General features: G+C 33.8%; 2 protein-coding genes across 3 annotated transcripts in view; one reads left to right on the plus strand and one right to left on the minus strand.

Moving 5' to 3' along the window:
- The window catches only part of LOC137640264 (zinc finger protein 385D-like), a 124,261-nt gene that overhangs the window by 31,044 nt on the left and 80,717 nt on the right, over positions 1-12,500 (plus strand). The window lies entirely within an intron of this gene.
- Positions 4,100-7,758, minus strand: LOC137638984 (uncharacterized). Its single transcript, XM_068371314.1, has one exon. It carries the CDS (start codon positions 7,718-7,720, stop codon positions 4,100-4,102), a length of 3,621 nt encoding a protein of 1,206 aa, XP_068227415.1. The 5' UTR covers positions 7,721-7,758.

Here is a 12,500-nt window from a genome sequence, read left to right on the forward strand (position 1 = left end):
TACTTGATCAAAATTCTGCTCAGAACTGGATCAAAATTCTACTCAGAACTTGATCAAAATTCTGCTCAGTACTTGATCAAAATTCTGCTCAGTACTTGATCAAAATTCTGCTCAGTACTTGATCAAAATTCTGCTCAGTACTTGATCAAAATTCTGCTCAGTACTTGATCAAAATTCTGCTCAGTACTTGATCAAAATTCTGCTCAGTACTTGATCAAAATTCTGCTCAGAACTTGATCAAAATTCTGCTCAGAACTTGATCAAAATTCTGATCAGAACTTGATAAAAATTCTGCTCAGAACTTGATAAAAATTTTACTCAGAACTTGATCAAAATTAGGCTCAGAACTTGATCAAAATTCTGCTCAGAACTTTTTAAAAATTGTACTCAGGACTTGATCAAAATTCTGCTCAGTACTTGATCAAAATTCTGCTCAGAACTTGATTAAAATTCTGTTCAGAACTTGATTAAAATTCTGCTCAAAACTTGATTAAAATTCTGCTCAGGACTTGATCAAAATTCTGCTCAGAACTTGATCAAAATTCTGTTCAGAACTTGATCAAAATTCTGCTCAGAACTTGATCATCATTCTGCTCAGAACATGATAAAAATTCTACTCAGAACATGATAAAAATTCTACTCAGAACTTTATCAAAATTCTGCTCAGTACTTGGTCAAAATTCTGCTCGGAACTTGATCAAAATTCTGATCAGAACTTGATAAAAATTCTGCTCAGAACTTGATAAAAATTTTACTCAGAACTTGATCAAAATTAGGCTCAGAACTTGATCAAAATTCTGCTCAGAACTTTTTAAAAATTGTACTCAGGACTTGATCAAAATTCCGCTCAGTACTTGATCAAAATTCTGCTCAGAACTTGATTAAAATTCTGTTCAGAACTTGATTAAAATTCTGCTCAAAACTTGATTAAAATTCTGCTCAGAACTTGATCAAAATTCTGCTCAGGACTTGATCAAAATTCTGCTCAGAACTTGATCAAAATTCTGTTCAGAACTTGATCAAAATTCTGCTCAGAACTTGATCATCATTCTGCTCAGAACATGATAAAAATTCTACTCAGAACATGATAAAAATTCTACTCAGAACTTTATCAAAATTCTGCTCAGTACTTTGTCAAAATTCTGCTCGGAACTTGATCAAAATTCTGATCAGAACTTGATAAAAATTCTGCTCAGAACTTGATAAAAATTTTACTCAGAACTTGATCAAAATTAGGCTCAGAACTTGATCAAAATTCTGCTCAGAACTTTTTAAAAATTGTACTCAGGACTTGATCAAAATTCTGCTCAGTACTTGATCAAAATTCTGCTCAGAACTTGATTAAAATTCTGTTCAGAACTTGATTAAAATTCTGCTCAAAACTTGATTAAAATTCTGCTCAGAACTTGATCAAAATTCTGCTCAGGACTTGATCAAAATTCTGCTCAGAACTTGATCAAAATTCTGTTCAGAACTTGATCAAAATTCTGCTCAGAACTTGATCATCATTCTGCTCAGAACATGATAAAAATTCTACTCAGAACATGATAAAAATTCTACTCAGAACTTTATCAAAATTCTGCTCAGTACTTGGTCAAAATTCTGCTCGGAACTTGATCAAAATTCTGATCAGAACTTGATAAAAATTCTGCTCAGAACTTGATAAAAATTTTACTCAGAACTTCATCAAAATTAGGCTCAGAACTTGATCGAAATTAGGCTCAGAACTTGATCAGAATTCTGCTCAGAACTTGATCAGAATTCTGCTCAGAACTTGATCAAAATTCTGCTCAGAACTTGATCAAAATTCTGCTCAGAACTTGATCAAAATTCTGCTCAGAACTTTATTAAAATTTTGCTCAAAACTTGATTAAAATTCTGCTCAGAACATGATTAAAATTCTGCTTAGAACTTTATAAAAATTCCGTTCAGAACTTGATAAAAATTTTGCTCAGAATTTGATCAAAATTCTGCTCAGAACATGATAAAAATTCTACTCAGAACTTGATCAAAATTCTGCTCAGATCTTTATCCTAATTCTGCTCAGAACTTGATCAAAATTCTGATCAGAACTTGATCAAAATTTTACCCAGAACTTGATCAAAATTCTGCTCAGAATTTGATCAAAATTCTGCTCAGAACTTGATAAAAATTCTACTCAGAACTTGATCAGAATTCTGCTCAGAACTTGATCAAAATTCTACTCAGAACTTGATCAAAATTCTGCTCAGAACTTGATCAGAATTCTGGTCAGAACTTGATGAAAATTCTTCTCAGAACTTGATCACTTTCATATAGGCTAAAAGTATCAAAGTTAGTGAGGTTATATGATCAGCTTGATATTGATCGCTTGAAATTTATCACAGTAATTCCCAGGACTTAGTTAGATTTTATATAATTGTTATAAATTATTTTTAATTGATCAATACTGCTCTTATATTTTATTCATTTCCTTGTTTCCTTTCCTCTTTGGGCTATTTTTCCTTGTTAGAGCCCTTGGGCTTACAGCATTCTTCTTTTCCAATTAGGGCTGTAGCTTAGATAATAATAATAATAATAATAATAATAATAATAATAATAATAATAATAATAATAATAATAATAATAATAATAATCCGATGATTCTATGAGAATTCTGCCGACGATTTTATCAAAGTTCTCCATGAAACTTTATATGATTTTTTAAAGAAAATTGGATAAGGGGGAAAGTTCCTTTCCTTTCCAAGTCCGTGAGAAATAGATTGTACTTTTTATTGCCACGCCAGATAACTGTAATAGACTTACTCTGGTGTTCACAATCCTCGCCAAGTACACACCAAAACTTATGGTAAAAATTATGAATTGACAATGAGGATTTAAACCAAAGACAAAGAAAACTATTGAGTTTAATAAGAGAAATTATAAAGGTTGAATTGCCGTTTCTCGTCTTGAGAGGAAATCACCCGAAAAGCTGTCTTCGGATGTATGCACCACTTCCTCTCCACAGTAACTCATCTACCATATGTAAAGGACCTAAAATAATAATAAAAATGAATATAAACCTCTTGAAAAGAATCAATTTAACGTAAGAAATTAATCGACAAATTTAACGTGAAGGGAATGAAATTCAGCAAGCTAGCTTCGTGAAAACGTAAATTTCGTAAATGAACACTCGTTACTAAATAAGAAAAACAATATATAAATTACGTTCGTAGTTAATCTTAGTAAAAAAGAAACACTATTGGTTTACAAACCAAAGGCACAAGTATAATGGTAATTACAATGCTGAAATCCTTTACTTTAATTTTTTCGACGTGTTGGCGACCATAATTTAAACTATAACAAGCGTAAATTATATCTAAGAAACAGATCAATCCTATTGAGCCTGCATAAGGTCTCTCAACTGACTTACGTTTCTTTAGATCCTGGTCTTTCGTGGATAGATTATAAGTCCAGTTGCTCGTGTTGCCTCTCCGAACTTGAATTCCTATCGCTCGTCCTAGGTGTCGTTTATCGCTCCATGACACTTGAAAACTTCTGGGTAAAAATGTCAGAAAATCCCCGTTCCGGACTGTTTTCTGTGTTGGTCTCTGACTCTACCCCGCTGGGAATCTGTCTTACTGGAATCTGCCTTCCTCTGGATTCTGGACCGCTGAATATAAATACTCAAAAGGCAGAGTGAGTGGATATTTAACTATCAAACCGTCAGTTTAAAGAACTATTCAGGCTCAATAGTAAACAAAGTCGCAAATTATCCTATAGCCATAAAACAAATTACCATTAAACAAATGCCCATAGTTCCAACCACCACCAAAGTAAACAAAAGACGATGTACTTTTCAATACAAACAAAAATATACGAAAAGCATAAAGATATTTCTTTACACTCCACACCAAGGGTTCTACATTTAATTTTTTGTTAAATGTAGAACGACAGAATAGCTAGAAAAATTTCAGCCCTTTCTTTTACATTCCAGGCCAAGGGTTCTACATTTCTATCCTTAGTAAATGTAGGACTAATCCCAAATTATATATGAATATATATATATAATTGTGAAATGAGCAAAATTATGTACAATTAATAAACCCAATTATATACAGTTATGTTCCTGAAAGGTTCTTCAAATGTCACTGATCATACCTCGAGTCCTTTGCATGCTTTGCAAAGCAGCTTTCCTCTTGGGCCTCTCTTTTTTCTGAGGCTTATCTTCCCCAAGGTTTGCCGTGGGATCGGTAATATTAACAGAAATATGATCTTTCAATGTTTTAATATTTGATTGTGACATTTCCTTGCGCGTTAATATAGGGATTAAAGATGTGACGTGTCGTCGAACCATCTCCCTGTTTTTACCTTTAAGCAGAACAGCGTCAGTTACTTCATCAAGTACGTTAGTTTTAACGTCTTTAACAACTGCCAATGGGAAATTGGTAGGTTTGCAATTCTCCTCTTTTATCAGTACAATGTCCCCTACCTGTAATTTTTTGTGGGTAACCGGCTTATATCTACTTTTATCATTGACAGCCTGAGTCATCAAATTATTCAAAAATTCTGCATTGTAGGTTTCTATCAAATGTGTGCGCACTTTCTTCAGTTTCTCATAACTTGTTCTTATGGTATCAATAGGGTCAGTGTTTAAAGACCAATCAGGATCATTGCTAGTGGGAAGCGGCTGCATGGCTGGAATAAGATTCAAAGATATTAAGTCCAAGCCATGTATTAACTTCTCTGGGGTAATAGGGTCTGGAATTACGTCATCACTGGTATCTCTTAGACCTTCCGAGAAAGCAATAGGCCTTCGATTAACCAGGTGAATAGTTTGTGAAACCACAAACTCAAAATCTCTGTATTGAAGAACATTTTTCTTGATTGAGCAATGAAGCAACTGACGGACCATCTTCACACATACTTCCACTAATCCCCCAAGAGGATGATGGCCTTTAAAATATTGCTCAAATTTTAATGGCCGTACTCCTTGTTCTTCAAAAAAATTCTGGGTTTCTGGATCATTCAGAAAGTCAGTAATTATATTAGCTCCTGCAACTAAGGATGAACCAAGATCAGATAAACATAATTCAGGCACTCCATATTCAAATGAATGAAGCTGTAAAGCTCTAATGAACTCACCTGAGGTCATGTCAAGACAAACTTTCAAATTAATAGCCCTAGACCAGAGGCAAGTTATGCAAAGAATCCAGACTTTCACCTTTTTGCCATTGTAAAGTACAAAGTAAGGGCCTATGTGATCTATGAATATTGTACGAAAGGGAACACTAGGTGGTTCTTGTCTGAATAACCTGTAGGGAGATTGATTTAGTTTAATAGCTCTCTGCTTCAGTTTTCTACAAAGTATGCATTCTTGAAGGATGCGTTTCACAACAGAGAAACAGTGTGGAATCCAAAATTGTCTTCTTAATTCAGACAAAACCTTGTAACAGCCTGAGTGATACATTTTCTCATGCAAATCTAAAACAATTAATTTTGTGATGTAGCTATCCTTAGGAAGCAAAACAGGAAATCTGTAATTCTTATCATTTTTCCATCTTGAGAATTTGCTTTTCACTCTTAGAATTCCCTCATTATCAGGATATACATTGAGTTGGTTAACAATGTTTGGGATATCTTTAACGAACGTAGAACCACTGTCAAAATACCTGAATATCTCGGGAAAATAAATGTGCTGTTCTATTCTAATTATGTAATTCATTGCCCTGGCATACAAGTTTTCGTCAAGAACTCTCAGGTTTCCATACCTCTCAGGATACCTGGAGTAAAGTTTGCATTTTAGGCTCTCAATAAACTTAAACACGTACCTATAAACAGATACAAGCCTAGACAAACTGGAAAATTTGTTTACAGTCACCAAGTGCTCTGGTTCTCCCTTACCGGCTGCACCAGTAATAATTTGGCCGGATTTGAAAGACGCAGAACACCCACTTGTTGATGCTAAATGTTCTGCACATTCCTCTTCGGTGGAGCCGAAATTAATTTGATTGTAACTCTCCGAAACAACATCCCCTGATTTTGCCCTGGGGTTTGGTACAATGATATTCATTATATCACTGCGACTTGAATAGAAGTTAGCAGATTCTTTCAAAAACCCTGGCCCAGAGAGGAAATTGGACTTAACGGTAGTTTTATATGAAGCTACACGAGTGACAAGGTCAGCTGGATTTTCAATACCTGAAACAAATTGAAATCTTATAGGATGCATCTCACACAAGGTAATTAAATGTTCTAACCTATTACGGATAAAGGTGCTGTGTTTATGCATCTTATCTAATTTATAACAATGGGAATTAATCCAGGATAAGGATACCAAGCTATCAGAAAACAAATGGAGTTCTTTTATGTTGATTGCTTCAACACATGAGGGCCCAGTTAATTCCTTATAGGTATCTATTAACACTTCTGCACCCAAAGTAATGGCCTGAAACTCAAGGGAAGGCATGCTCTTCCCAGATAATTGCTTATTCACAAAACGGTTCTTAGCTAGAACAAAGTTCACTTCTAATGACTGGATATCCTGAATAAAGATAACAGTTCCGTATATATCCTTACTACTATCTGTAAAGGCAATCAGTTTATATTCTCCATTTCTCTGGCCAACAAATCTTCTAATTCCGAGGCTGGGAGAAGAATTTGCCTGTCGACATATGTTTTTCCATTCTTTAATTTCTGCATCCGGCAATTTGGAGTCCCAGGTACAGGACGAATCACATTGTAATTTATGTAGAAAGAGCCGTGCTCGATTTAGAATGGGCAAAGTAAAGCCAAATACGTCATAGTGACTGGCAATAGTTTTCAAAACATTCCTCTTTGTATTTGCCTCACCATCTAAAACTAGAGGCTTAGTGGATAGGGTATCATCAACTCGATCCCATAAGAGCCCCAATAATTTGACTGATCTGCTAGTTTTCTCGCCAGAGCTGTTATCAATTTCCTCTTGAATTTCAGTATCATTTGTTACAAACTGCTGAAGATAAAATTTATAGGGCTCAAATATTCCTTTTAACTCTTGAAAGGCCCACTTCAATTTTTCACTATTATTTGCAGTAATACTGCCATTATCCATATATATTAATGAATAAATGTGTCTTTTAAGCAAATTTACCTGGTCATCATCATCAGTGTCAATCATCAAAATCTTATAAAGTCCAAGTAATAATATGCAAGGGGAACAAACAAGACCAAATGGAAGTCTTAAGCTACGATATGCAACAATACTGTAATCTCCTTTTTGTACATTACGATGCCATAGAAAAAGTAACTTGCTGGAATCTAGATCAGAGAGGCATATGTTGAGAAAGGCTTTTTTAATATCAAAACACAGGAGTTTGGAATCAAAGCGTAGCTGTAATAAAGCTGTGGTGATCTTTTGGTTTAAACAAGGTCCACTCAACATGGCTTGATTGTGACTCATGGTTACTCCCTGTAAAGGATTATTTTCACATAAATTAGATAAAAATACTACTCGACATTTTGTAGTGTCACGTTCTGGTTTAAATACTGCCATGTGGGCCAAGAAACTGTGATTTGGATTTTCCTCCAAGTACTGATCAAGGTTGTCAATTCTTTCTATAATGCCTTGTTCAGATTGCTCTTTAAAGCATTGGTCGATTAATTTCAACTTTACTCCATCACCCTTAGAGTATCTTTGGAAATTTGAATTTAGAATTTTAGTAGCTAGAGTTTTATTTTGCCCTAGCAAATGTTTCACTTTGTGATTCCAGATTAGTGGCATAATTAACCTGCCGTCTTCGTTACGCCTTGTATTTTGAAGAACATAATTTATTATTCTTTCGTTTTCAACTACCTTACCTGGAAATATTTGCGTGTCATAATTCAAGGTATCTGTACAACACTTATCAAGGATCTCTTGAGTAGCTCTTTCCAAGGAAGCATAATTGATTCTCCCCGCATCGTTCACTATTGCTATCCTGCCTTCACTTTCTGTCAGATCATCACAATCTAGGAGAGGATCTAAAGAATTATGACTTGAAAGGGCAAGATCCTCACATGTATACAAAGGCACTTCAGCTTTTGTCTGTTCTTCCCCAAAGCAAGGAGGGAGGTGCTTCAAATTGCTCCTAATTTGATCTGTGTTACCCACTAGCATTACACCTGCAGCAGTCAAGGAATAAACCGACGGTGCCTCATTCTCATTACCCCCAAATGAAACTGTTGTTTCAGGAATACAATAAGCAAAATTTGACCCGAGAATAAAATCTATGTTATTAATTTCATCTTTTCCGTCCTTCAAGAAGTCATCAGCCAAGGAATATCCCCTGTTCATAAATTCCCGAACAATTTTCTGCAAGCCAGGCAATTTCAATGAAGTGTGAATAGATGGCACACCCGTTGCTTCAATCTCGTAAATATGATCTCCAATCGTCAAAGGCACTTTGTAAGACTTTGTATGATAAACTTTGGAAGAGTTAAATCCATTAATTTTGATTCTGAGATCAGAATTTATGACAGGCAAGTTTTCATACTTTGCCCTCTCCTCTAATATGAAGTTTGACTGACACCCGCTGTCCCTCATGCAACGAATCTTTGTCTCTCCCTGAAGGATGCAAGAAAAGGTAGGAAGTATTGCGTGGCTACAGTCTGTGACTTTGAACGACTCAGAAAATCTCTCAACAAATATCATGCTTGAATTACTCTCCTTCACAACTCGATCACTTTGTTTAGAATTTTCCTTTTTCAATTTAACATTACTTTGACCACTATCCCTCAGGACTCCACTGCTTTCTTGGCCCATGCATAGAAATATGAAGTGCCAAGCGCCACAATCGCAACGTTTCCGGAAGTGAAATTTGCATGTATCCTCATTATGATCCAACCTGCCGCATTTTATACAAGCCTTCAAATTTCTTAGCTTGTTGATTTTTAACCTAGGTTCAGGATACTTTTCACATTTGTGAATGGGATGTGAGGAGTCACGATCCTCATTACATAAAGGACACACTTTGAAAACGTTCAGGGACGGGCCTGTTTGGTAATCAACATTTGCAGCAAAACTTGTAGCTCTGTTAGGACAAAGTTCTCTTGCTTTCTGCTTAATTTTATACTGTCATTGACTGGTTAAATACCTTTCAGTGGCTTCAAAAAATTTATCTGCTATCTGATTCAAAGATGGCCTGGTTTCGTTGGTGATATGAATTAAATGAGATTGGAAGTTCTCATTCAAACCATGCCAGGCAAAATACTGTAAAATATCTTCTGAAGTTATTTTTAAAGCGCTAATGGATCCGCAAATAGAATTAATTTTCCCTATGTACTCAAACGGTTCTGTATTGTAATCAAGTTTCAGATTCGACATTTGTTTGATGACATTGAATTTTCTAGTGACGGGAGAGGCTAAAGCATTCAACAAAAGATCTCTTGCTACGTTATATGAATGCTGTATGCTGTCCAGGGAATTTATCAAAGACAAGGCACGCCCTGAAATTTGCTGTTTCAAAAGTAAGAATTTATCGTAGTCAGAATAATTGAAGCGTTTCGTCGTATCTTCAAATTGCTGAAAAAACCTAATAAGATCCTCTCCCTCTTCACTTTTGAATTTAGGTAAAGGGGCAGTTGCGCTCTTAAGCATGCTGTTCAATGTGCTTCCAGAAACTTCCAGACTGGAATGATTTGGATTGGATGTAGCTAGATGAGACAGAGTAGACAAACATTCATTGATCCTATCTTCATACTTACAACATTCTTCAATTTCTATATCATTTTCAGCTATGGCTTTCGTCTCATCCTCTGAGTTTAATTCCCATTTCAGGGTTCGAATGACCGAGTCGGCCTTTTCAAGCTCATCCTGGAGTCTTTTCAATTTACTAACAAGGCAGTCTCTCTCCCGAGGAGTGTTATTACCAAAACTGTCTAATTCAGAATGAATACGGTTGACCTGTCCTCGATAGTTAGCCCTAGAGCTAATCAGAAATTTCAAGTCTTTTGACATGCCTGCGATCCCCTTACAAACCTAATGAAATGAATATAATCTAGAAAGTCACAAATGACTCATTCAAAAAAAATTGAACTAGACCTCCCGACAGAAACTGCTTAAGGGGCACAATGAAAAGTCGTTAAGACCTCTAAGTAAAAGTAACCAGTTGTTAAAAAACAACCCTAAATCACCAAAACAAATTCGAATGGCCGAGCGGATAAGAAAACAAAGGACGGAGAAACGGCAACAACTAGCAAATAACCAACAAGTCCCTGTTCGGGCGCCATATGGTAAAAATTATGAATTGACAATGAGGATTTAAACCAAAGACAAAGAAAACTATTGAGTTTAATAAGAGAAATTATAAAGGTTGAATTGCCGTTTCTCGTCTTGAGAGGAAATCACCCGAAAAGCTGTCTTCGGATGTATGCACCACTTCCTCTCCACAGTAACTCATCTACCATATGTAAAGGACCTAAAATAATAATAAAAATGAATATAAACCTCTTGAAAAGAATCAATTTAACGTAAGAAATTAATCGACAAATTTAACGTGAAGGGAATGAAATTCAGCAAGCTAGCTTCGTGAAAACGTAAATTTCGTAAATGAACACTCGTTACTAAATAAGAAAAACAATATATAAATTACGTTCGTAGTTAATCTTAGTAAAAAAGAAACACTATTGGTTTACAAACCAAAGGCACAAGTATAATGGTAATTACAATGCTGAAATCCTTTACTTTAATTTTTTCGACGTGTTGGCGACCATAATTTAAACTATAACAAGCGTAAATTATATCTAAGAAACAGATCAATCCTATTGAGCCTGCATAAGGTCTCTCAACTGACTTACGTTTCTTTAGATCCTGGTCTTTCGTGGATAGATTATAAGTCCAGTTGCTCGTGTTGCCTCTCCGAACTTGAATTCCTATCGCTCGTCCTAGGTGTCGTTTATCGCTCCATGACACTTGAAAACTTCTGGGTAAAAATGTCAGAAAATCCCCGTTCCGGACTGTTTTCTGTGTTGGTCTCTGACTCTACCCCGCTGGGAATCTGTCTTACTGGAATCTGCCTTCCTCTGGATTCTGGACCGCTGAATATAAATACTCAAAAGGCAGAGTGAGTGGATATTTAACTATCAAACCGTCAGTTTAAAGAACTATTCAGGCTCAATAGTAAACAAAGTCGCAAATTATCCTATAGCCATAAAACAAATTACCATTAAACAAATGCCCATAGTTCCAACCACCACCAAAGTAAACAAAAGACGATGTACTTTTCAATACAAACAAAAATATACGAAAAGCATAAAGATATTTCTTTACAAAACTAAAGCTGGATACTCGATGGTGTTTTATTCTATTGGGAATGTTTTTTTCTATAATTGGGCGTTTAGGTTAGTAAAAAATTTAATAGTAATTTAACGGTATTTTCAACATGCGTCGAATATTGTGCCTATCTAAAAACAACATTAATTATAATGATATTTATTATTATTATTATTATTATTATTATTGTTATTATTATTATTAATTATTATTATTAGTAGTAGTAATATTATTAATTATTATCAATTATTATTATTATTATTATTATTATTATTATTATTTATCATTATTATTATTATTTATTATTATTATTATTATTATTATTTATTATAATTTTTTTTATTATTATTATTATTAATTATTAATTGTTATTGATATTATTATTATAATAATAATCATATGTACTCCGGTGTGAATTTTAGATTTATTTTTTAATGTTTAGCTAATAATCTACGGATAAGAAGCTCCCCATTTGCATTAATAATAATAATAATAATAATAATAATAATAATAATAATAATAATAATAATAATACAAAAGCAGAGACACGATTTTAACAGAATTATCTACAGAATCTCACAGTACAAAGAGATTTTATTGAATATATACCAATGATTTAACTTCATATACTGTGATTAAACAATTTGTGAACAGAGCCACGCAATATATCAGTGAATATATTTTATTTAATTTAATAACTTTTTGTTCTGTTTTTTTTCCAGTTTCTGATTTTGATTTTCGTTTTGCGTTTATTAATTTTTTTTTTTCATTTGATTATTATTTTATCGAAACATTTGTTTATTATTTTCAGTTACCTTTTTTTTGAGTAAATGAATCATTCAATAAATTTAGAATTTAAATAAGTCGTTTTATATAAACGTAGATCGACTAGCGATCTCTCTCTCTCTCTCTCTCTCTCTCTCTCTCTCTCTCTCTCTCTCTCTCTGAGTAATGTTCACAGGGATATGGAGAAAGCAAATTTACAGCTTAGAACATATCTAAATAAGCCATTGAATCTGTTCCCTTTTAGAAGATTAAGAATAACCATATATATATATATATATATATATATATATATATATATATACAGTTTATATATATATACATACATATATATATATATATATATATATATATATATATATATATATATCTACATTATATATATATATATATATATATATATATATATATGTATGTATATGTATATATATATATACATATATATACATATATATATATATGTATATGT

This window comes from Palaemon carinicauda, chromosome 4 (assembly GCF_036898095.1).
Source record: "Palaemon carinicauda isolate YSFRI2023 chromosome 4, ASM3689809v2, whole genome shotgun sequence".
Taxonomy (NCBI): Eukaryota; Metazoa; Arthropoda; class Malacostraca; order Decapoda; family Palaemonidae; genus Palaemon; species Palaemon carinicauda.

Excerpts from the sequence above, each read along its gene's own strand:
- LOC137638984 (XM_068371314.1), bottom strand. The coding sequence starts at position 7,720 with ATGCCACTAATCTGGAATCACAAAGTGAAACATTTGCTAGGGCAAAAT.